We start from the raw sequence: 24,005 nt of genomic DNA, 5'->3' as shown, positions 1-24,005 counted from the left end.
TCTTCTCACATTTAGGAAACCTCTCCACTCACCTCCTTTGTCCTAAGAAAAGAAGGCGCTGGAGCTCAGAGAAGGGAGAAATGTGTGAAATGACTTGCACTTAGATTCAATTTTATAAGAAGCAGTGATCTCGTCCCACTTACTAGGTATCACACATCCTGCTAATGAAGTGAAAAAAAAATGTGAAAAGCCTCTCACAAAAGAAAATGACCCAAGCACTTTTGAATCTGTATTTCCAGAAGATGCAGCCACCTAGTGTTACTGTAACAGTGAGAATCTTGGAAAGGGATCTGAGGTCACGGTGAAGCATCAGTGTAGCAAGCAGACATTCCTCCCAAGTGCTTGGCATTTTTAGAATGTTTTGCTTTTGTTTTTGCTCTGACTGCAGCAAATTAACCGTGATATGAAAACACCTTTTTTTTTTTTTTTTCTTGTGTTGTGCCTAGAATACCATGAGAGAAGCCACATCTGGGGAAGCACTAGGTGGGGGTTGGGGGTGGCGTGGAGTGGGGTGAGTTGGGGGGGTAGTGAGTTGCAGAGGATGGAGCCGGAGAGTGAGACAGTGGTTTCTCCGGAAGGAGAGGTAAAAGAGGCCCAAAACAGAAGGATAGAACATCTGTGGTGAGATTCTCAGTAATGAATCATGTCCACGAGATTCCAAAAGGCCCCAGCCCTGTCCCCCAAGAGCTTCTTTGGAGCCGGCACCCCCCAGCATAGCTTGTAAAATATATCATAGCCACATACACACCTGGCTCCAGCAGAGGCAGTGTGCCCTTATTTTTAAAACTGTGCACAGCATCATGCATGAGGAGGAAGAAATGACAAATTCTCCTCTCTATGACTTGGTATATGTGAGGCCTGGAGATACACCGAGAACTTTTGATGCCTTATGTGGATGTTGGTAGATGCTAAATGACAAATCCTATTTTGATATGAAAGTCCCCAAGAAACTTATCGTTGATAAAATAACAGTGGGAGCTGGAGGTGGGCCCTCCTTTCCCACACATTTCTAGGTGGTTGCAGAGGAGGAGGGAGCCAGTTACTCTGACTTAATCGATTGTCATCCCTTACAGAATCCTGGTGTTTGAAAGCCGGAAAGGACCTTAGATATTTTCTCATTACTTTTACTCATCTGCTTAGCTCTCCTCTCCCTGTCATTTTAAGTGAAGGAAGAAAGCTGAAGGGACTCACCCAAGTTTCTAGTGCTTTCTCTTGCCAGCTAATTTGAAATCAGCTTGGATGAAAAGGATGGTCAACGTAGTTTTATCGATGCTGACAAGTGTACCACTCGGATCACCTCACATCTGTTAGAATGGCCGTCATCAAGAAGATAAGTGGAGTATTGGCGAGGATGTGAGGATGCTGCAGGGGTGGGGGGGGGAATGTAAACTGGTTCAGTCCCTGTGGACAACAGTTGGGAGAACCTAAAAAAACTAAAAATAGAACTACTATGTGATCCAGCGATCCTGCTTTTGGGTATTTATCAGAAAGAAATGATGTCAAAAAGATATCTTTGGTCACATGTTTATTGCAACACTATTCCCAACAGCCAAGATATGGAAACAAGTTAAGTGTCTGTTAACAGATGAGTGGATAAAGAGATGTGGTATGTGTACACACGCATGCACACACACGTGCACAATGGAATATTATTCATCCATGAGTAAGAAGGAAACCCTGCCATCTACTGTGGGTGGACTTTGAGGGTTTTATGCTAAGTGAGGATAAGTCAGACAAAGACAAATACTGTACGATCTCACTTGTCAGTAGAATTTCAAAAAGCCAAACGTGTAGACACAGAGAATATAATGGTGATTATTGGGGGTCAGAGGGCAGGGCAACTGGGGAGATGTTCAAAGGGTATAAACCTACAGTAAAAAAAAAACCAAACCCAAGTGCACCACTCCAGGAGGTTGATAGTACAGGAGTCTGTGTCTGTGTCGGGGCAGTGGGTAGAGGGGACCGCTCTGCACTTGCCATTCAAATTGGCTATGAAACTAAAACTTCTCTGAAAAATAAATCTATAAAGAGAATAGAAAAACAAAAGATCCACCTTTTTTTGTGACAGTGAATTCAATAAGTTCAATTCACTTTATTTTTCTTTGTGATTATAATTTGTGGCTTTTCTTTATTCAAGGACATATATATATATTCTATATGTAGATAGTATATAGTATATATGTAGTGTATATATATATATATATATATATAGAATAAGCATATTCTATATATACACACATACATATATTCTATACATGGGCTTACTACACCAGCATGACATTATTTTGAAAGACCCATTACTGGATGCATCATTTGAATGAATGGAAGCTGAGAAGGAGAGATATACCTCAGCCCTAAGCCAATGTGATTTTTGCACCAGCCACATCATCTTTCTGGACTCCAGTGTCTTTGTTGGCAAAGTGAGAGTATAGGACTAGATGGACTTTAATGACCCTGGAGCCCTAAAGGATCCCTGAGCGTAGAGCAAATGTCTGGAATTGTTTTTCCTTACCAGTGATGGTGAATCTGATCTAGGGCTCAGTGCTGTCTCACGGGGTCCTCGTATGACCCTCCTGAGGAAGGTGGTCTAAGCTCATGGTGAGGAAAGAGGCCCTGGCAGTACTTTTAAGGATCAGGCCTTGGGCTTCATTTGCATCTCTTGCTCTACTTACCTGAACACATGGTCTTGTTTTTAGAGTTGGCATGAGCCAGCCCAAAACCAAAGCCAAATATGTATTTCTGGATAAATCACAGTCCTGTTTGCATCACAATGACTCAAAAGGGCTGAAAATTTGATGACCACAATTCAAGATAATGCAATGATTTGGAAGACTAAAGTATGTAATAAGGATTCTAACCAAAAGTCAGTAATCTTGGAGGGACTTTGTACAATTGAATAATGTGCTGAAGCATTTGAATAATGTGCTGAAAGTCTCTTATTGTTTTAAATCAATAGAGCCATAGTCTTTACTCTTATTCATCAATTCAACCTAAAATAATTTACTTGACCTTATACTACTATTATTTAGGACGATCTTAAAAATGAGGATCTTGAATTTCAAATACCCATGGTCAGCAGCCTTTGAGAATATACCAGTGATATAATAGAAAGCAAACTTAGGAGGTTAGTTATCCTAACATTCTGGAAACACTCACAATAGTGATCATCCAGACCCACTCCTCCTCCAAGATCTTTTCTTCACCTTCCTTTGAGTGAGCAAAGCTCTCCTCTAGGCTTCATCTAGAATTCTGTGAAGTTGGTCTGGGCACTCCAAACAGCAGTAAGTATCAGAAAACAAAATTTTTCCCTTCCTTCCTTCCTTCCTTCCTTCCTTCCTTCCTTCCTTCCTTCCTTCCTTCCTGCCCTCCCTCTTTCCCTTCCTTCCTTCTTTTCCTCTTTGCTTCCTTCTTTTCCTCCCTCCCACCCTCCATCTTGTTTTGTTTTGTTTTTTTCTCCTAACAGAGGATCTTATGAAACTACTGCGGGCAACAAAGAAGAGACAAGATAGCAGTAAACCCATGAAAATGCCTGTGTACCTCTTGTTTGACCTTTGATGGCAGTAGAGACATCACAGATACTGAGAGCATTGGAGCAGCAGGCCCCAGGGAACCAGAAAGCTAGCACTGGAAGTCTCTTCAAGGGAAACATGAAATAGCTGGCTCCAGTTGTTTCCAGCTCTACAAACAAGGTACAATATATGAAAACCCTTTATCTATTCTAAAGCACTCTGCAAATGTGGACTGTTCTTATTTGCTGAACCAGGAGAGGCTGTTAAGCAGATTCTGCTTCTGTTTGGAGCTATGGTACATTGCGTAAGACAGGCAGGTGGGACAGTTTGGGGAACAAAAAACTAGGAGGGCAATCAGAAGCCTGGGTTCTTGCTCTGGCTCCTATGCCATTGGGCAAATCTTTAAAACTGTGCCTTTGTTTTTCCTTTTATTTTTTAAAAGGGAGAGGGCATGTGGGAGGAAGGTAAGAATAGCTCTACGATCCTTCTTTTTGTCATTCCCCATCGTCAGATCCACTCTCCAAGCACTGATCATTTTACAGTTAAATTACTGTTGGTGATTTGTCCCTGTGTTCACCTTCAAGTAAGTTTTTCTCAGAAAGTCTATTTCAGATGCTGTTCACCTTCGCATTGGATTCAGCCGCTTAATTTAGGCTTTTCATGTCCTCTGCCAGTACTTCCACTTTGTTTGGCTTGAGAGTTGTTAAAAAAAAGTCTTTCAGTGTTGGTCTTTGGTGGTGATGTGAGGCCATGAGATGTGTGCAGAGCTCTGAAATATGTCATGGAGATATGGTCTCTGTACCCCATCATTCCTCTGGGTTATTTGCATCTATCATTTAGCTGCATGCTTCCCAAACACTTTTATAGAACTCGAATCTCTTATCAGCTTGCCCAACTCTCAGCCTGGGACTTTTTATTGTAATCTTGCCATGTGACTGCAAGCTTCGAGAAAGAGCTCCAGTGTTCATTCTCTTTGACAACAAAGTGGCAGCCAACGGTAGCTTGTGCTTCTCAGAGAACACTTTCGTGGCCTGAGCTCTCCTTGAATGCTGAAGCCACAGCCCAACAGCCACTTGCCGTAAAGAACAAGAAGCCTACCTACAGGCTTTGCGTTAGGGCCAAAATCACCAGGAATAATTGAGATCTTTGAAATGAGATGTTGTTTATGATTAATAGTAACAATAGCTGTGCTTAATCGGACAGCAGGGGGAACTTTTGTGGAAAGGCAAAGTTTAGGGCAAGACATGATGTGAGGGATGAGGAAGACCTGGAAATGGGTGGTCGGATTTCATTCACACCAGGTGTCACTTGAATTTTAAAAAAGGAGCGATGAATCACAGATATTTATACGAAAGTATCATGCTTCAACTACAATTTGATAAATAACTCTAACAATCTCTGGGTTGTTTACTTACTACTGCTGGGCCCAAGAAGTGTATCACAATTAAAAAATAAACATACATGCACACAAACACACACACATGTGCGTGCAATTACCATGATCCAAGTTATCCAAAGTCTGCTTCAAAAAATATTCCTAAGCATTCATTTCACTTCTCACCCCAAAACTGTTTTTTTAACTGAAAAATATGTAAAAGGCTTTTTCTTTAATTGATTTCATCAAGAAATCTTGACCAAAGAGGGGATGAAGCTTTCTTTGGTTGAGCCCTCACCATTAAAATCCTAATGCAATACTTCTTGTTCCTTGAAGACTGTTGTATAAAGAAGATTTAATTTTCCTGAGTAACTGGAAACATCTTCGTGAGGACATGTCTTGCACTAAAGATAGCCTCTGGGTTTTTGGATTTTATGTGAGGAGATAAATTAAGGCACTTTGCTGCCTTTGTGTTTTCTTCCCAGAGCTAGTCTAGCTGCTTCGTGTTTACTCCTTTTCTCTGGCACTCAAGGAGCTGCAAAGAGCAGAGGAAATGCTAGGCTTTTTCAAGTGCAGAGATGAGTGTTCTTCCCTGAAATGAATGCAGGCTGCTGTGACTGGAGTTTTCTTAGGTCAAAATCCCTTCAAATAAAACTACAAAGTCATTGTTTTCTTGCCTCATTACACACAAATAATTTATTAATTTATATTGTGGTTTTTCTTTCAGCTGAATGGGAGCTCTACGATTTTGCAAATAATTCCACACAGAAGCCAATCGCATGCACATTCCTAAGACTTTCATTTGCAATCAATAAGTTTGCTGTTGCTGTCAGCCTGTGCAATTTCTGTGATTAACCTGTGAAAAGTGTTCTCCTTCATGAATGCTCTTCAGAAATAAACAGATATTGTAAGAGGAGACAAGGGCAGGTTCCAGAACCTGAATTCTTGGTGATCTTAAATGATGATATATGAAAGAAAGAGAGAGAGAGAACAATTTGATTTGCTCCAACTAGGTTGACCCAGAAAGGAGAAGAGCAGAAAAATTGCTCTGCCTAAGCAAACATGACATCAAGTCAGACAGGACTAGCATTCACAAAATGCAGTATCGAAGCTTCATTTAAAATATATATAGTCTGGATCTGAAAGACATTTAAATGCCAGTAATAAAAAAGTCTTTGCTCATTCTGTTTTTCTACTGCTATTTTTCTACTACTCCTTGGCAACAGCTTCTATCTCCTCCTTTGAGATACTGTCCTAAGATTTGGAATGGGACTCCTTTGCTTTGGTTGAATTATGATTGAATCCAAAGTTTGAATAGGCAAAATAGCCATCCGATACTAATAATGAAGCTGACTTTCAAGCGATGCTGGTTTCCTAGGTTGATATAGACCCACCCCTCTTTTGTAACAAAGAATTAGAGTTCTCAAAAAAATTTAAACACAATCTTTACTAGTATATAGTTTGAGTGGAATTAGAACTAGTTATGTTTGGCATCCCCAAAGTGTTGTGAACTTCTTGATTATGCTCTAACCACCTATCCTTGGTTCAAATTAGTGCACAATAAATATTTGTTGAATGAATGAAGGATTCTCCTCTTCTTTTTCATGCAAGATTTGTCTTAAGAGTTGGAGAGAGTAATGAGGTAGATTTTTATCAATTTAAAAATCTTGCCTTGGTCATACATGTTTGTGGATGACAATATGACCATTCATTCACATGTCTATTTTCACTCTTGTGTGAGACACAGAGTGACACATGTCGCCACCTTCTTGCCAGTAGGCCCCCTTTGGCCAATGAGCTGTGAACAGTGTGCTGTGCCCCTTCTGGGTGGAGACTCCGATAGTTGTCTTTGGCACATTCTCACTTCCCCTTACTGTAACAGGTAAAGCTCCAGATGCTGACTGCTCTAAGACCCTGGGTCCTGGAATGAGGGTAATGATCATGTGCAGGTGCCCCACAGAAAACCGACAAAGCATACTTGGCATGATCGAGAAGTAAACTTGGTTATTTGTGAGTCATTTTGGGGGCTGTTTGTAGGTTCCGCAATTGCCTTGCTTGGCTTATTCAGATCGATAAAATATTAGGAAAGCTCCTGAAGATATTGCCCAAACCCAACTTCCAAAAAATTATTTGTTAACCTAGCAATATAGTGGTGCTGTTGCTGCTGCCGGTTCATTTACTTACCATCAACCTCACTTCTTTTTAATAGGTTGGCCAGTCTTCTAGGTGTTAGAAAATACCCATGAAGTCAGAGCCTTTGACGATAATGACCATGAATGAGCTTAAGTAATAAAATTATTGTGTATTGCAGATATCTTTCTACCTTTAACATTTATGAAGCGAAGTCAATTTTCACTCAAACAGGTTTCTTTTCATCTGGTTTTCTCTACAATGTTTATGCCTGAGGTTTATTGCTAGCAGTAAAGAGTGTCCAAGTATGTTATGGGAATAGCCAAATTCCCAGTGCTTTAAAATGTATTCCATAGGCCCCAGAGTCAGTTAAAAGCTGATTGATTATACAGCAAATACATCAAAACTGGTATTTATGAAATATCCCATTTCTTCAGCTCTATCTCTCATAAGCGTGAACATCACATTTGGGAGTTGTGGTGTGAATATCTCAGACAGCTATGAGAAAAAATTACTGCGAGTTTCTGGGACAAAGGGAAGGTTCTTTAAGCTGCTCAATAAGTTAATAAAAGATCTATGTCAACGGATGCCTCTTATGAACACATATTTTAAAAGGTGTAGTTTAAGTAGTTTAGTATGGCTTGTCTATTCATGCTTTCATATTTAAGTCATCAAAACACTTATTACATAGCTGGATAAAGGACAAATACTCTGAATGAGTATGTAGGGGGACTTTTTCATCAGACTGGTTCAGGACTGACAGCAAAGTTTCTGTTTAATTTGTTCAAGATATCGGCAAAAAAGTTCTGACTTAAGAAGGCAGAACGAGCTATGGGATAGCCCATAGCTTGTAGCATTTCAAAGATGCTACAGAGGTTTTAATGTTTTCAGTTTGCATATTTGGTCAATGATAATTCATTGGATAATACATCTTCCACATATTTTTTATCGGTGTAATCTATCTTAGATTACAAAAATCAAACTCCTATTTCCTATATGTTAACATTTTATGGACTCTATGCTAGCTATTATTCCCTAGAGGAGATAGAGTGTGTCTAACAGGTTTGACAAGCTATGCTTTTTTTTTTTTTTCAAATAGTAACTCTTGCCTTTTTGATGATGCTAGCACTAAACAACATGCTATGATATAGTTTGTACATGATAGTTAGCTTTACTTAGTGCTATGCAGCGGAGAAGAAGCCGGTACATACATCATTGATTGACTGATGCATAAAGGATGCATCAATTTAGAGTTAGCTGCAGTCTAGGAATTCTGAAAGAAATTTTCATGTCTGACGGGGAAAGTAAGCACGTCAACATACCATCAAACAGATGGAAAATCTGTATAGCCGTATTCGGTGTATGAAACTATTACATGATTTCATTTTTATGACATAGAGGTCAGCAAAGCTCCAGTTTAAATATGTCTGAGGACAAGAGACAGTTTAACAGAGTTAAAATGGTTTTGTTAGTCAAATCCCCCCTAAAATGATTATAAGGACCACTTATACCTAAATGGTGCAAAAGATCCCCCGCCTTTTAAAATGGGTGGCATGACTTTATTTCATTGAGAATCCATGTGATTCTCTGAACATGTTGTAAAGAAGTGGGGCGGGGCCAAAAGGGAGGAACATCTCTGGGGGGGGGGGGGGGAACACAGCCAGTGGGGCATTTCCTCTTCTTTCTCCCCAAGGTATACAACCCAATGCAGTTGAACACAGCCTCGCTTGAGCTGAAAGAAATATCTAGGCTTTTCCAGTTTCACTGCTCTTCCACATTCCCCAAAGAATAGCTTCTCAAGGATGTAAAACCAGTCCACTGTCCACAAACTGAAAAGTCCACATAAGGCACAGGTATTCCAGGCAAGGTTCCCAACAGTGCATATCATTGAATTCGATTTGTGCCTCCTCCAAGCTCATGGAATAAGCAGGATATCCTACAGATAGGCCATCATTTTTTGTGTGTGTCTTATGCTATTCCCTACCTGGGTCTCATCAGCCACAAGCCTCCTAACTGGAAAGAAGCCTGTGTGGGGTGGCTCTCCCAGCTACCACACGCTGCTGCTGTCACCTGGGGAAGCGCAGAAACCGAAACCCAGGAAGTTGGGTGGTTTAGTTTTAATGTTTTGTATTTTCTCCCTGCTTTGAAAGCTCACTGTATTTTGCTGCTGTTATTACTACAGGTTCATTGAAAATGAAACTGGGGTGTCTCAGTGGGGTTTTGCAGTAAAGAGATAAAGCAGGTTCAGGCAAGACTGGGCAGTTCACAATTTGAAGTGGATTGAGCAGTAGCCATTTGTTTGCTGGTGAATGGGGCATAATTTATGCAGTGGCAGCAGAGGCTGAAAGCCAGTTTGGCCTTGACCCATTTATCTTTAGAAAACTAATTAAAATGGAGAATCTGGTTTACTGTTATTGAGGTTTTACTTTTTCCTGCTCTGGGCAAGCAAAGACAGAGGGGTGTGTGTGTGTGTGTGTGTGTGTGTGTGTGTGTGTGTCTGGATAGAAGTAGGAAATATCAGTTTCACCTAAAGACAGTGGCTGAGGCCCTAGATAATAAAGCAGTTTCTTAAATACAGCCTGACATCCTTTTGAAATGCAAAATAGTGGATTTAGCTGGATGCAGAATCCTTTGAGGTGACAATGAAATGCCATGGCAATTTAAAATGAACAACAGACAGTTTCCCCAAATCTTTACAACCAAGACATCCTAAATCACACCAAAATGGCCCCAAAGAGGCAGAGAAGAACATTTTTATGACCAGCATTTAACTCTGAAACTGTATTAACCATTAGGTAGGAATGTTACCAGAAAGTGAGTTGCTTTGTCCATTTTCTTTCATAATAATAAAGTAAAGTGCATAACTTGATGTTTTGCAAGTTCTTAAATCTATACGTAATAATGTCAATAATTCATATTTGGCACCAATGGCGAACCAGTGAATTTCAAAAGTAGCACTGTATTTTTGGCCCAGTTAAAGAAGATTCTAGGGGGCCAACAGGGAAGTCCAGCAGACAGGGTGGGGGTGGAGGATGATATTATGATTTGCATTCCTTCCAACATTCAAGGAAGTCATTCCTCTTGGGGGAAAGCTACAAGGCCCTGCTAACCATAAGATCAGGAGATCCGACTGGCTCAATGGCTGAAATACCTGGAGATATCAGGAGAATGTGTTGGGAAAGGCAGACACATACTACCTGGGCCAGACCTACTCTAATTTTCTCAAATGAACAAAACTAATAGGACCCTGATTTGTTTTTACCCATGATGTTTCCTCCCCATTTCCCAATTGGCATCAGGGGACCTCCAGCCATCTGTCTTCCCTGTTCTTTCTTCAAGGTCTCTTCTTCCAGAGTATTCCTGTTCCACATTTACCTCTTAACTTTCTTTTCTCATTCAAGCTGCCCTGGGCTCAGAGAACTGTGATGATGAATGGGAATATGACTCAGGGGACAATTTCCTTTTAAAGAAATGAATTTTAACAAAGGAATTCACTGCCTGAATTTAAGGCCAGGCAGACATGGAGCACCATGATGTCATAGGTGTGCTGCATGAATAAATATGTGCCCTTCAGGTGAGAGTCATCTTCTCTCCTGGGTTCACAATGCTATGCAGGGTTCAAAACTTTATTAAAAGGTATTATCAGCATGGGACAGTAGTATGAAAACCATATTAGAAAACTTAACTATCTGATTATTATGGTTAATATATAGAGTCAGGTAAGATAAACTGGGTGTGCTGTCCTCAGACCCAACACAAGCCACTTTGTAGTAAAAAAAATATCCAGTGCTCCATCCCTGAATGCTCTAAAAGACATCAGTAAATTCAAGAAAGAAAGGGGGAAAAAAAAAGAGTAAACAACCCATACCACAAACTGTTTCTTAACCCTCTAAATTCTCTGTCCTTGCTAATGGAAAAATTAGCTCCTTATGCTTGAGAGCTGATGTTGGTTTGTTGTTATTATTAGCGAGGTAATTATTCGCTCAGCACAAGAAGAAAAAAGCCAATATATTCTATCAGGGAAGAGCTGGTTTTTCAGGCGGACTACACATAGTCTGAACATTGGGATAGAATTTAAATCAGCCACCTACCAAATGAGTTAGTCTAACACAAAGCTTAGATTGAAAACCTTGCCATTGGGAAAGAATACCAAAATGGTTGTCAACCATAAATACCAAGTGGAGAGGAAGCTGATAAACCTGTCAGTCATGCGCAGTGTTCAACGCGCTCTAGACAGTCTGGAAAGGGAAAGCGGAGGTGGACTTTCTCAAGAACTCTCTGGAATGACTGTATGAAGACAAACGAGGATGAGAATAGGAAAAAAGAAGACCAAAGCTTACACTATGTTGCATTGTCCTCCACACAATCCTCTGGGAAGCAAGAGGAAAACAAATTTAAAGGAAAAAGAAAGAGAGATTATTCTATACATAATAGCACAGCAAGGTATAACGTTCAGCTTTGTAGGCTGGCATTCCACCCACCTCCGCCCCAAACTCCCTCAGAATTACCAGTAGAATATTTGAGAAGCCTGTACACACAGTACGATGTTGAATACTTACTGGAGGGTTCATTGATCTAAATCATCACCAACTTGATGAATGAACTTCCATGACTGGTTTTTTTTTCTTTTAAATCTACATTTATAAAATATATTCTTCTCAGATACATAATTTAAAGTATATTTTACTCTGACTAATCAGCTGGAGTAAATAACAGACACTCCCTGCCCAGTGTGCTCAGAGCTATGTGTCACATTGTGCTCAACTGTCTGAACTGTATGACTGATTGTCTTCCACAGAGGATAATCTGAAATATCTCTGTTCTGAGATCTTCAGAACCAAACTCTTTTAGGTTCATGTACTTTTCGAATCTGTACTTCCAGTGACATTCCAGTGGAGGTTTCCATAAAAAAAAAATCATAGTTTCATGTTAAATTATGTAAGAGAATGCATGAAGTATAAATTTAAGAAAAAAAGGAAGAAAATCAATCTTCTGCAAATAATCTCTTCTGGTTTTTTACTTGAAAATCAGCAAAAGTAGGCAGAGACAGAGGGTCACTAGGGTGGGTGTTGGTAACAGGAAAGAAATATTTGTTAACCAAAATACTTGATGGCATTTGTATCTTCAACAAACCAGGCTGCTGGCAGGAAGGACTGTGCTAGTCTTTGATGAGTCAGCTTTTCATCAGCAGCTGAGTCTATACAAATGTATTCATTCATTATTGGATGATAAAAAAAAAAAAAAAAAAAACTTAGGGTAGTATGTCTGAAAGCCACTACCTAAACTGATTTTTATGCCCATATATCTTTAGAGGAACAACGGGAATAGCTTCCTAGTGATATAAAAGAATTTAATAGAGGTTAAATGATGATATTGATGTATTTTAAGAAAGAGTTTTACCTTTAATTATTTTATGCAAGTTCTAGCAACAATTTGCCCAAGTTGGGGTTAGGAGCTTTATTTCTAAAACAAACCCCATAATTACTAGTTCACATAAAACATAGCTTTACAATAACTGACATAAAAACACTGACTGAAAGATTCCAAAGTTGATTAACACAGGTACTCATTTTAAGTGTAGTAAGAAGCAACGCCCCAAGAGCTTTACAGTTTAGTTATTTTCACTTTGGCAAAAGCTGTGGGGTGACTGGGATATTTTTTTGATGCTGTCCTTGAAGCGTTTTCTCTGCTGAAACACTTGGAGAAGTTACGGGAAGTCTTTTCCAATTATCCCTCTTTTTTTGGACACATGCTTCTTATAAATATTCAGGAAACATCTCTTTAGGAGAAAATTAAAACAGGAGTAGGTAACACGAGACTTGTTTATAAATAGTCAAAATAGGCTGTAATATATGGCAGACCCATCAAGAGAGTTCATCAATGCCAGTATCTTGAAGATGATTTTGTCTGACTTTTGACATATAAGGTGTCAAATAAACAGTTGGTCTAAGGTAACTGCTTTACTTTTCTACTATTCAGAAATACACAGAGCCCTCAAAGGGAAGAAAGCCTTGGTGGGGGGGGGGAGGGGGGGGGCTGCAAAAGAAGATTCTAATGGTAGTTAGCTTTGGGCCTAGTTTGTGTTTCTCAAGAATAACCTGGTGTATGCAGTTCCTTTTGATGTGGAAACAGCTCCTTGCCCTTTGGGACTAGGGAAGTGGCTCCAGGTTGATTTAGGGCTGGCTGTGAATTACAAATCACTAATTCCTACAATTTGGGAATTTAATCCAATAAAACATTAATAAATCTTCCGTTCTCTCATACAGAGCCTGAGGTCACACTTATGAGGAAGTAAGTACCATGTGTTGGTACTTTATAGAATAAAACTGACTTACATTTAAATGCCTGTGCACTGAATCTGACCCTTATGCACTCAGTCTGGTCCTTGGTTTTTACCCATGATCATATGATTAACCATTACTTACTTTTTTTGGGAGAAAATTGATTGAATATATTTTGGGGGGTGTAGAAAAATAGAAGAGCCTAAATCAGTTGGCTATTCACCAATAGTCTTCAAGACATTTATATTTGGGGCATTTTGAAGATCAGCAATAAATTTCCTTTATAAAAGAAGATTCAAATTCCAATTTCCTTATCTATCAGATATTATACATCATGTGAAAATCTCAAAGCACTGATGCTTTATTTAGGTTGTGCTAAATTGCATACATACTGCTGTCTTGAGAAAAATATTTTTCTGCTCTACTTCCCATTTGAGTGTGTGTGTGTGTGTGTGTGTGTGTGTGTTTATTTCTCCTGGAGAGGAGAGAAAACTATGCTTCTGTTTCAAAGGGAAAAACATTAATTAGTAGTCATAGATATCATTATATTGATTCAATGCAATTTTAACTAAGTGCATAATGCATCTAAATTGTTTTTAAATTTTACTTTACTGTGGTAGGAACACTTAATATGAGAGCTATCTCTTAACAGATTTTTAAGTGCACAAAACAGGATTGTTATCTAGAGGCACAATGTTGTACAGCAGATAGCTAGGACTTACTCGTCTTGCACTGTGCCCCAGCTCTTAAATTAGAATTTATGAAAATTCTGAAAAGCGTGAATTATCCCAATAACTAAGTTAGAGCCAACTAAAATAGAAAACCAAAAACAACAACAACAACAAAGAGGGAGAGAGAGACGGAGAGAACACAAATCCATACTCACCATTTATGCTTTGGGTAAAAGGATATTAATATACAGAGGAGTTTGTAAAGTAAAACCTCAAACAATGTAATCTCATGACAACCATCATTTGTTTAAAACAACTGGCTAGTTGTTCAGGGGAATCTAATTGGTTGTTTAAAAGAAATAAGGTGATTACTTTTAAACTCTCCCCAAAACTGTGAATACATAATAGAAATTACCAAGGTAAAATAGAAGGTTGAAGCAATACCCACATGATTCCTTTTTTGGAAACTACACCCAAGAGGGGTTTTATTTGCTAATAAACAGTGATAAATTTATAACATAATTTAGCGGCTAATGACTCCACTTACCCCTTCAGTTTGGCTTTTCGTGGATAGGCCTTTATGTCATAAGTACATTTGATTTTTATAGGCAGAGATGCTGAGATGTACTTACATGGAGGCCAAACTCAACCAATTTAATCTTATGCGTCCTGCATTGTGGAAGGATATTAACTAAAGTGATAAAGTAATTTATCACAGTGACTAATAAAAGTATTTTCATAACCAGAAACCCTTGAGATCTGAGTTTATATGATACAATCAGATGTGGTTCAAGTATTTTAGGTTCTTAAGGTTTTTATCTGTTAATTTTACATCAAGATAATTGGCAAGGCAATATTAACAGCACTAAGAGTGCAGGTATATAAATTGTTTATAGTGCTATAAATCGCATTGAAAATAATCGGGCAGTATTTCTTTGAAATTATGAGCTTTTAATTTTTTTATAGCAAAATTTGATTTTTAAAACACATTAAAAAATTGTGTTTACTATGTTTATGGTTGTATTCTCCAAGTAAATTGCTCTGCTGCTAGATATCATTCTGGTCCCCTGACACACATTTCAGTGGATCAAAGAGTGGCTATGCTTAAGGCTTCCGACTTTTAAAAGACACACAAAAAAGAAAAAAAATGGTAGTAACATTGACTTAGGGGTTCTCGCTAAGGTCTTTCAAACAGAAAATTTTACACACAAGAAGGCACAATAAAATCACAGTGTATCATAACTGAATAAATAACAGAAGCAGGTGACTAAGAAATGTACTATTGTAATTATATCTCTGGAAGATATAGTAACTTAGTCTTCAGATTAATATTTCCGAAGAAGTATGAAGTTGAAGATTTGGCCACTGCATGAGTGGATTAATAGTGATAAGATGCCTTAAATAATCTAATTCATGGCCTAAAAGGAAGATCTCATTATTTTTCAATATTCTAATTAAGACCAGGAGCAGATATAAGAATGAGATGACTTTTACAACCAACTTTTTCAGAGTCCCATCACATTTCCTGAAGAATAACCTCGATAACAGAAAGTGCCCACAATGGCCATCAATCCAAGAGAACTCACCAGCCGGTCCAAGCTCGTGCCTGCAGCAGTCGTGGGTCTCTCCTCGGGATTGTAAGGCCTGAACCTCGTATTAAAATTTTCAGGAGCTGAGCGAGCAGATCGGAGGGCTGGAGCAGGTTTGGGTTGGCCACACCCCTGAAAGACCTAGAAGAACCATTGAAAGGTCAAGAAAGTTACACAGTGAGTTGCTTCCTAAGATCATGGTGCAGAAGCAGGCAATGCAATGGCTTTCCCATTTTTCATGGGACTCCTACCTCCAAAAAATTCAAATCTCTAAATTTAAACAACAATTGCTAATATAACAGGAAGAACGGACTAGTTGGGGTATCTGACTGTATTCCTTGACTCTTTTTTTCAACATATATAGCCAGTCTTAATTATTTCCAGATTCTGTATTTGTGAATTTGCCTACTTGCTAAAATTACTCTGCAAGCCCCAAATCAATAGTCACACGCTTCTGTAGATGTGGACTTGACTGGCTGTACGTTCGTGTTCCCAGCTGAAGCTAAACAAAGTGACATGTTTCAGCTCCCATGCTGAAAACAAGTGTCCTTTCCATGGCCTATTTAGTGCCCTGTTTTTCACATGCTTGTGCTTTTACTTGGCAATTTCCCTGTTTAAAATGGTCCGCAAGGGGATGCCTGAGTGGTTCAGTGGTTGAGCATCTGTCTTTGGCTCAAATCGTGATCCTGGGGTTCTGGGATCGAGTCCCACATCGGCCTCCCTAAGGCGAGCCTGCTTCTCCTTCTGCCTATGCCTCCGCCTCTCTCTCTGTGTCTCTCATGAATAAGTAAATAAAAATCTAAAACAAACAAACAAACAAAACAAAACAAAAAAGGAAAAAGGCCCCGAAGCTCAGTGCCGAAGGGCTGGCTGGCAATCCTGAGCACAAGTGGCTGTGATGTGCCATATGGAGAAAATATATGTATTAGGTACACTTGGTTCAGGCATAAGTTCTAGTGTACTTGAGCTCAATATGAATGAATCAACAGTAGATATTAAGTAAGGTGTCTTTAAGGAGAAATACATGTAGCCTGAGTCTTGGTTGGTTGACAAAAAGGTGACTAAAAGCTCTTGCAGGAGCTAGCCCTGTGTTTCCAGCAGTTCGGTATTTGCAAATTCAGTATTTGCAGCTACTTTATGAAACATAATTACCATAAATAATGAACCCCAACTGCACTAAAAATAGGAGTTGTAATAGTTACATCACAGGATGATTTTAGCAGTAAGTGAATTGTGACCAAGACATTTTCATGTATTTGAATTTGGCATTGAGTAAATATCCGTGGTGGGATTCCTGTTAGGGTGACAAATGTATTTTGTGCAGAGCATATAAGGCCAAGAAACCTGAGTGCCCCCCTCTTTGAATAAGGAAAACCTGTACTGGAAGAGTTCTTTGAAAACACTCTCAGGAGCAAAGGTGTGGAAATAGGACAAGCCAATGTGGTAAAATCCTTATAATGACAGTTCCCTCTAATTTTGTTGTTGACAGCTGTTCGTGTCCCAGTTAGGTTTGCTGCGGGAAATCAAACATTTCATTGTAATGACCTTAGGGTTGGAGCAGGCAGCTCTTTCCCACCATGGTGACTTCACTCAGGGTCGGCTGGGGATGCTTCCTTGGCTGTATTTAGAAGCTTCCTACTCTGCTAGTTATCAAGAGCTAATACATTTACTAGAATTACAAAAACTATAGTCATATTTTCAGAAAGTTTTGATAAGTTGAATTTGATGTTTCTTCAATTTTTGCACAGGAGGTGATTGCACTCCTAGATACTTATTTTTGTAAACTTTCTGGGATTATTTACTTCAGCTAATTTTTAACCTGCATGTGTATGTTTAGCATGCATGCCTATCAGTTTTGTTCTGTGAGTCTGCTTTACTCTAAAATAAGCATTTTTCATCAGGCATATTATGGGATTCCACTGAGGTACACAGAGAGCCCTCGAATGCCATTCCCAATGACAAATTCCATCTCGAGACACAATTTATTCAGTTTTACCACTACAGTTAATTTCTCTTTTGTCGTATTCAAAAGTTCTCCTTCAACTCAGCATTTTGCAGAGCAGGAGCACTTTGTCTTGGCATTCTTTGAGATTGGTCTTAACACACTATTGATTCTTCTTTCGCACAATTTCTGAAGTTGATGGTGTAAACCAGTGTGATAAAGATAGTGGGCCCTCTCCTCCCTCGTGCCTAAATCACCTCCCAGTGGCAAGGTCATTGCTGATGGAGGGTATTAACATTTCCAAAGCTGGCGGGTTTTGTTGAGTGTGCTATTTTGGATTGCTCCGAATATGACAGCTGACTTTTAGAAAGTGTAAGGCCTAAGGCAAAACAATGCTAATCGCCTTGCTGGGATTTCTTGAGGCCCAGCACTGAAAGGGTTAACAGATCTTCTTAATTTGCCCTTTGGGAAAAATCTGGCTCACTGGTTTAAATTAAATCAAAGGAACAAGAAATGCCCTGAAAGAATATAAGGGCCCTAGGGGGAGATACCTCATCATAAGAGAAAACCTTACCACTTGTTTGATTTTTTTTTGTCTTTTAAGAGTGTTAATTATAATAATAGAACATGAGTAAGTCCACATAGCCTCCTCGCTTTCTGTTATTTGTATCAGGTTTGGATTTAAGGTGGCTTCAGCGCAGAAACTGCTGAGAGTATGATCCAAACGGAAGAGAGCTCTGACTTATAATTATTATGGAAACATGTCACCCCATAATCAGCTGGAGACATACAGAAAAATCTGTCATAATAGGTCAGGATATGAATCTTGAAGTCCTTCAACAGATTCTATTTTACCCTTAGAAAAAAAGGAATGGTCATAAAGAAGTCCTTCCGTGTGGAAATGCCATGCCTAGGGATCAAGAGTTGTTTTTCGGAACTTCACAAAACCTGTAGGGAATAGTTGCAAAGGAGACTGAAGCACCCACGCACCCTGTCAGGAATGATGGGAAACCCTTGTCTGATTCTCATTGACATATATCCATCATATTATTTAGATGAGTTACAAAGGGAAAATCAATGATTTCATTTTTTAAGACGATTTTATTTATTTATATGAGACAGAGAGAGAAAACACAGATGAATTGTGGTGGGGGAGGGCAAAGGGTGAAGAAGAGGCAGATATCCCCCCCTCCCCAGCAGGGAGCCTGACCCAGGGCTCAATCCCAGGACCCTGAGGTCATGATCTGAGCCAAAGGCAGACGCTTAAGCAGCTAAGCCACCTAGGTGCCCCTGATTTCATTTTTAATACATGCAATCTGTTAGTTAGACAACATGTTTTTAAAACATGGGGTTCATGGGGTGGTTGACAAAAGGAATTCTTGTACAGGACACTTTGACCATCTGAGACCATTTTCTGAACTTACTATAGCAGCAGTTTCTTTTTTTTTTTTTTTAAAAAAAAGATTTTATTTATTTATTCATGAGAGACACACAGAGAGAGGCAGAGACAGAAGTCAGCTTTACTGGGAGTCCAATGTGGGACTCGATCCCAGGACCCCAGGATCATTACCTGAACCAAAGGCAGACGTTCAACCACTGAGCCACCCAGGTGTCCTGCTATAGCAGCAGTTAAGACAAAGTTCTTTGGCTCAGGAGGCCTAGGGCCATGTTACTATAATGTCCAATAAGCCTTTTTCTTGGTGGTCGGAGCACCCCGATATATTAGATTTTGAATAGGAAAGAAACAGATGAGGATAATGTGGGCCAGTTAAGTGAGAGGTAAAATGAGGTTAGCTTACATGAGAACCAGCAGATCAAGATTCTATCCTGAGAAGCGGTCAAGGCTGGAGATGTAGATCTGGGTCACTAGCCTAAGGTGGTTTTAAAGCCTTGTTCCCCTTAACCAAGGGAAGTATGTAGATGGGGGCAGATGGGGCTGAGATCATTCCTGTGCCTTGCCAACACTCAGGGTGCTCCCTGAACTTTAGTCTCCTCCTATGTCAGATGAGAATAATAACATTATTCACCATCCAGATAGGCTGTGATGATAAAATGCAGTATATAAGGCAGGAAAACAGAAGCCAGTGCCTGGAAAAAATAAGTGCTTGACAATAATCAGTCACTTACATGATTCTACAATTGTTTTCTTTCTAGAAGTTTTATTTTCTGAGTAAGGAGATTTGTGGGGGAAAAAATGTCTGGGCTGCTGTTGCTTCAATGTTTCCAGTTTCCAAGGGTTGTTAACAGTTGCTATATATGCAATAAATTCCATGCTGTCAAAGTGAAATTAGGGATCTTGGCAAGACTTTGTCATGTGAATGTGTGTTCTGACTCATCAAAAGGGAGGAGGTCATCTGCAGGATTTCCCAATTGGGCCACAGGCTCCTCAGAGGGTGTAGGAGGTTTTCACCGGATGGGTGTTGCAGGGAACATAACCTGTGAAGTCTGCTCTAGCTGAATAAGAGAAGTGATTCAGATGTAATGCTTTCAGATGCATTGACTTAGAGGTGTTTGTGAATCCATTCTAACCTCCGCTACCTTTTTTTTTTTTTGATAAAACAATGTTTTAAAATTGAATTATATTTGACATACATCATTATATTAGGTTCAGGTGTACAACATAGTGATTCGATATTCTTATACATTACAAAATGATCACCTCAAGATGTCGTCTAGTCACCATCTGTCACTATAGGAAGTTATTACAATATTATTGACTCTATTCCCTGTGCAGTACTTTACATCCCTGGGACTTACTCATTTTATATCTGGGCATCTGTCCATCGTAATCCCTTTCACCTGTTACACCCACCTTCCTTTTGGCAACTATATTTGTTCTCTGTATCGGTCTGTTCCTGTTGTTTTCTAGATCACACATATAAGTGAAATCATATGATTTGTCTTTCCCTGTCACTTAGCATAATCCCTCTAGATTCATCCATGCTGCAGTAAATGCAAGATCTCATTCTTTCCAATGGCTGAGCAATATTTCATGATATATATATATATCTCACATTTTTTGTATCTATTAATCTATTGATGAACACTTAGGTTACTTTCATATCTTAGCCCTTGTGCTGCAATGAACGTAGAGGTACATATATATTTTCAAATTAGTATTTTTGTTTTCTTTGCATAAATACCTGGAAGTGAAATTCCTAGATTGCACGGTCATTCTATTTTTAATTTTTTAAGAAACCCCTGTACTGTCTGTAGTGGCTGCACCAACTTCTATTCTGGCCAACAGTGCATGTACCCTCCACTACCTTTAAATCAAGAGAAGAAATACTATTTTTAAGACACTAAAGTTCTGTTCTTTACAATAGAACAGAAGTTTCGAAAGAACACGGTTGTAGGCAAGCCATCTCATTGTAGGAACAAATCATTAGCTTTTATTCCTTGGAGAAATAGAATGAGTATTATCCTCTGCCTATCTTTCTCCAAGGGATGTTGTAAGAAATAATTAGATACAGTGGTCCCTCCCTTATCCATGGGGGATATGTTTCAAGACCCCTAGTGGATGCCTGAAACCATAAATAATACCAAATCCTATGCATACTATGTTTTTTCCCTATACATACATACTTACGATAAAGTTTAATTTATAAATTAGGCACATAAAGAGAGAAACAATAGAAGACAATAAAATTGAACAATTATAGCAAAATACCATAATAAAAGTTATGTGAATGTGGTCTCTCTCTCTCTCTAAATATCTTACTGTTACTGTGCTCACTCTTTTTCTTGTGATGAGGTGAGATGATAAATGCCTACAAGAGATGAAGGGAGGTGATGACATAGGCATTATGACATGGCGTTAGACTACTGGTGACCTTCTGATGAGGAAGGTACATCAGAAGGAAGATCATCTGCTCTCAGATCACGTTTGACCACAGGTACTGAAACCATGAGTAAGGGGGGACCACTCACTGTAATTTGGCAAAGTATTTAGCAGTCCCAATGCAGACAGATGCTGCAAATACACAATGAAGTTATCTTTCCCGCTTAGTGGGCTTGCAAAACCTGTGGATTTGGGGAAGCTCGTGAATTCTCTCTCGTAAGAGGATTACTAAAATGATGTCTCAGAAGTTTGCTGGCATTCTGAGATTAAAGAAGCTGCCATGAAAGATAGAAAATGTTCTGAAAGGAGAGATATTTTATTGTTTCGGAGAGGCAAGAAAGAGGGGAAGGTGTGGTGATAACAGGTACTGTGTCTTAGGTTTTTAAATATAAGACATTTTCCTTTAAGAATATCTCAGCATCTTAACATAGTCCCCTTCAAATAAAACAATCTGGTGTGCACTTTTTCAGGAGCACGTGTAGCTTTACACCTATATCTCTTTGTCTTCCACAGGTTGATTATACATTCACAAAAGTCATTACTGGTGACTTGATAAGCAGTGGCTGCAGATCAGTCCTGTCTCGGCTCCTGTGTTTTAAAAAAAATTCTATATTTTCACTTTCTACTCAGTGGGTTCTTATTGTGGCGGGATGTTGCTTATTCTCATATATCGTTTTGAAATTTGCAAATAGAACTCTAATCTTTTATATTAACTTGGGTGGCAGTTAATGCTACCTAGATTTAACTGGACTTGATATTTTGAGAGTAAGTAATGTTTTATTTACTTATTAGATTCTAATTTATATTACAGTGTTAATGAATGAACTATTTGTCAGATGACCACTTGGGGAATTCCAATCTATTTTGTTCGTTCCCAAGGAAACAGAAGCTATCATATCTGCATCAGCTCCCTATGTATTTTGGCCATTGTTTTCATGAAAGACAGCTGTGGCATAAGAGAAAGGTCACGAACAAGTGTCTAAAAGCCTGGAATATGGGCAGCCCTGGTGGCTTAGTGATTTAGCGCTGCCTTTGGCCCGGGTGTGATCCTAGAGACCCAGGATCGAGTCCCATCTTGGGCTCCCTGCATGGAGCCTGCTTCTCCCTCTGCCTGTGTCTCTGCCTCTCTCTGTGTCTCTCATGAATAAATAAATAAAATCTTTAAAAAATAAAAAAAATAAAAGCCTGTAGTACTACCTTTAGACTTTCTCCTTAAGCCTGTGTGACCTTGGGATAACATGTTTTCCCCAGTCCTCATGGCGGCTGAGAAGATAAAATGATATGATGCTTTGCAAAGACATTGAACTATGAGGTATAGAGATGTATTATTTCAACCGAAGTCATCTGTAATTAGATAGCCCAATAATGAATAAAAAATCAAATCTATGGATTATGCAGGGTGATGCATGAATAATTTTTCATGAAGAATTGGATTTCTCCATTTTTTTATTGCTATTGCTAAATTCCAGAGTCTATAAGAGTTCCTAGCGCATAATATGTGCTTTTTTGTAAAAAAAAAAAAATTGAAAGTGAAAGACTACAGATAAGTGAAATTTTTAGTTATAATTTCTTCCTTTTGCAAACATTTATGGAAGGCAGTTAGCAGATAGATTTGTGTAAGGCAAGATGAGAAAGAAAAGAGAATTAACACTTGCTTAATGTCCGCAATGGGCCAGACACTGTACTATGTGTTTTATATATTTTATTGCAAAGAATCAGTTACCTCTTCAAAATCAATTTAACATTTCTTCCTTATGCTTCAGAAAAAGCAATGAATCATGCATCTGTGTAAAGAACTCATTTGCTATTTCCCTTACTCCGCTTCCTGTGCCAATTCAAAGCAAAACCAAATCAACAACCTTGTTTAAACTGATAAATAGAACCCAAAAAATCCTGTTTCTTGATCATTTGATAATAGCTACCCACTGTGCTTGAAAAGCCAATTAGAGAGCTGAGGACCCTGTGCATAAAATAGTCAGGCTTGGCTCTCTGATGGCTGATAGGTGAGCTAAGAGCCATGAGTAATGGAGATAACTGGACTCACATCTCAAGCAATGGCTGTTGCTTGTAGCAAAGTAGAAGACAGCTTGGGCTGTTTGCAAAGCCTCTCTTTCTGATTTCTCCACCCTGTGAAAATGGTGAGCAGCACCATCTACCCATTGCTGTGGTCATACTGTTTGTATCCCTGTCCTCGAATGTCTAGGTTGAGCACAGAGCTGGGGACCATTTCTCAGGGAGGAAGTGAAACACATGGACTGAAATGGGTGTGCACAAGATGTCCACACATTACTAGTAAATAGATGTGAATAAGTTAAAATGTTTTTTAAACTCCATTTCATTAAAATAGCAAGTAAAGCTACATCATCACCATGATATAATATTAAACTGGCACCCTAGAGCCTCATTTCACACTTTTTTTTTCTGGTTCCTAACAGCATTCTGCTAATATCCCACCCATGAAGAATTTTCCCGAATATAAACTTAGATAATTTTAATAACAACTTCTTTCTTTAGATATACATTATGATAGTCATGATGCTGACATTTTAAAGATTGAGTTTTTTGTTTTTATTTTGTTTTATTAGTTTGCCAATTTTTTTATGGATTTTTTTTTAAGAAAACAGGTTTTCATCCTAATGTCTCAGAAAAATCTGCTCTTCTCCTGTG

At 38.9% G+C, this 24,005-nt stretch overlaps 1 protein-coding gene and 1 long non-coding RNA gene across 5 annotated transcripts in view; one reads left to right on the top strand and one right to left on the bottom strand.

Annotated features, from left to right (window-relative positions):
• The window catches only part of GPC6 (glypican 6), a 1,091,148-nt gene that overhangs the window by 74,449 nt on the left and 992,694 nt on the right, over positions 1-24,005 (bottom strand). Inside the window, exons 6-7 of one of the 2 annotated variants that reach the window (XM_025441287.3) lie at positions 15,553-15,696; positions 11,355-11,384 (exon numbers count right to left, since the gene is read on the bottom strand). In XM_025441287.3, coding sequence (XP_025297072.1) covers positions 11,355-11,384; positions 15,553-15,696 — 174 coding nt within the window. The remainder of the gene's footprint in view (positions 1-11,354; positions 11,385-15,552; positions 15,697-24,005) is intronic. The other variant, XM_025441288.3, reaches the window with a different exon arrangement.
• LOC112656072 (uncharacterized) overlaps positions 21,331-24,005 on the top strand; it is a 30,844-nt gene continuing 28,169 nt past the window's right edge. For 2 of the 3 annotated variants that reach the window (XR_004808339.2, XR_007404814.1), the window contains exon 1: positions 21,363-21,702. This is a non-coding gene — a long non-coding RNA (uncharacterized LOC112656072). Of the gene's footprint in view, positions 21,703-24,005 lie in introns of all 3 variants that reach the window. The other variant, XR_007404815.1, reaches the window with a different exon arrangement.

The sequence above is a fragment of the Canis lupus genome, chromosome 22 (assembly GCF_003254725.2).
Source record: "Canis lupus dingo isolate Sandy chromosome 22, ASM325472v2, whole genome shotgun sequence".
Taxonomy (NCBI): domain Eukaryota; kingdom Metazoa; phylum Chordata; class Mammalia; order Carnivora; family Canidae; genus Canis; species Canis lupus.
Note: the sequence above shows the minus strand (reverse complement) of the source record. Positions and strands in the feature narration are given on the sequence as shown.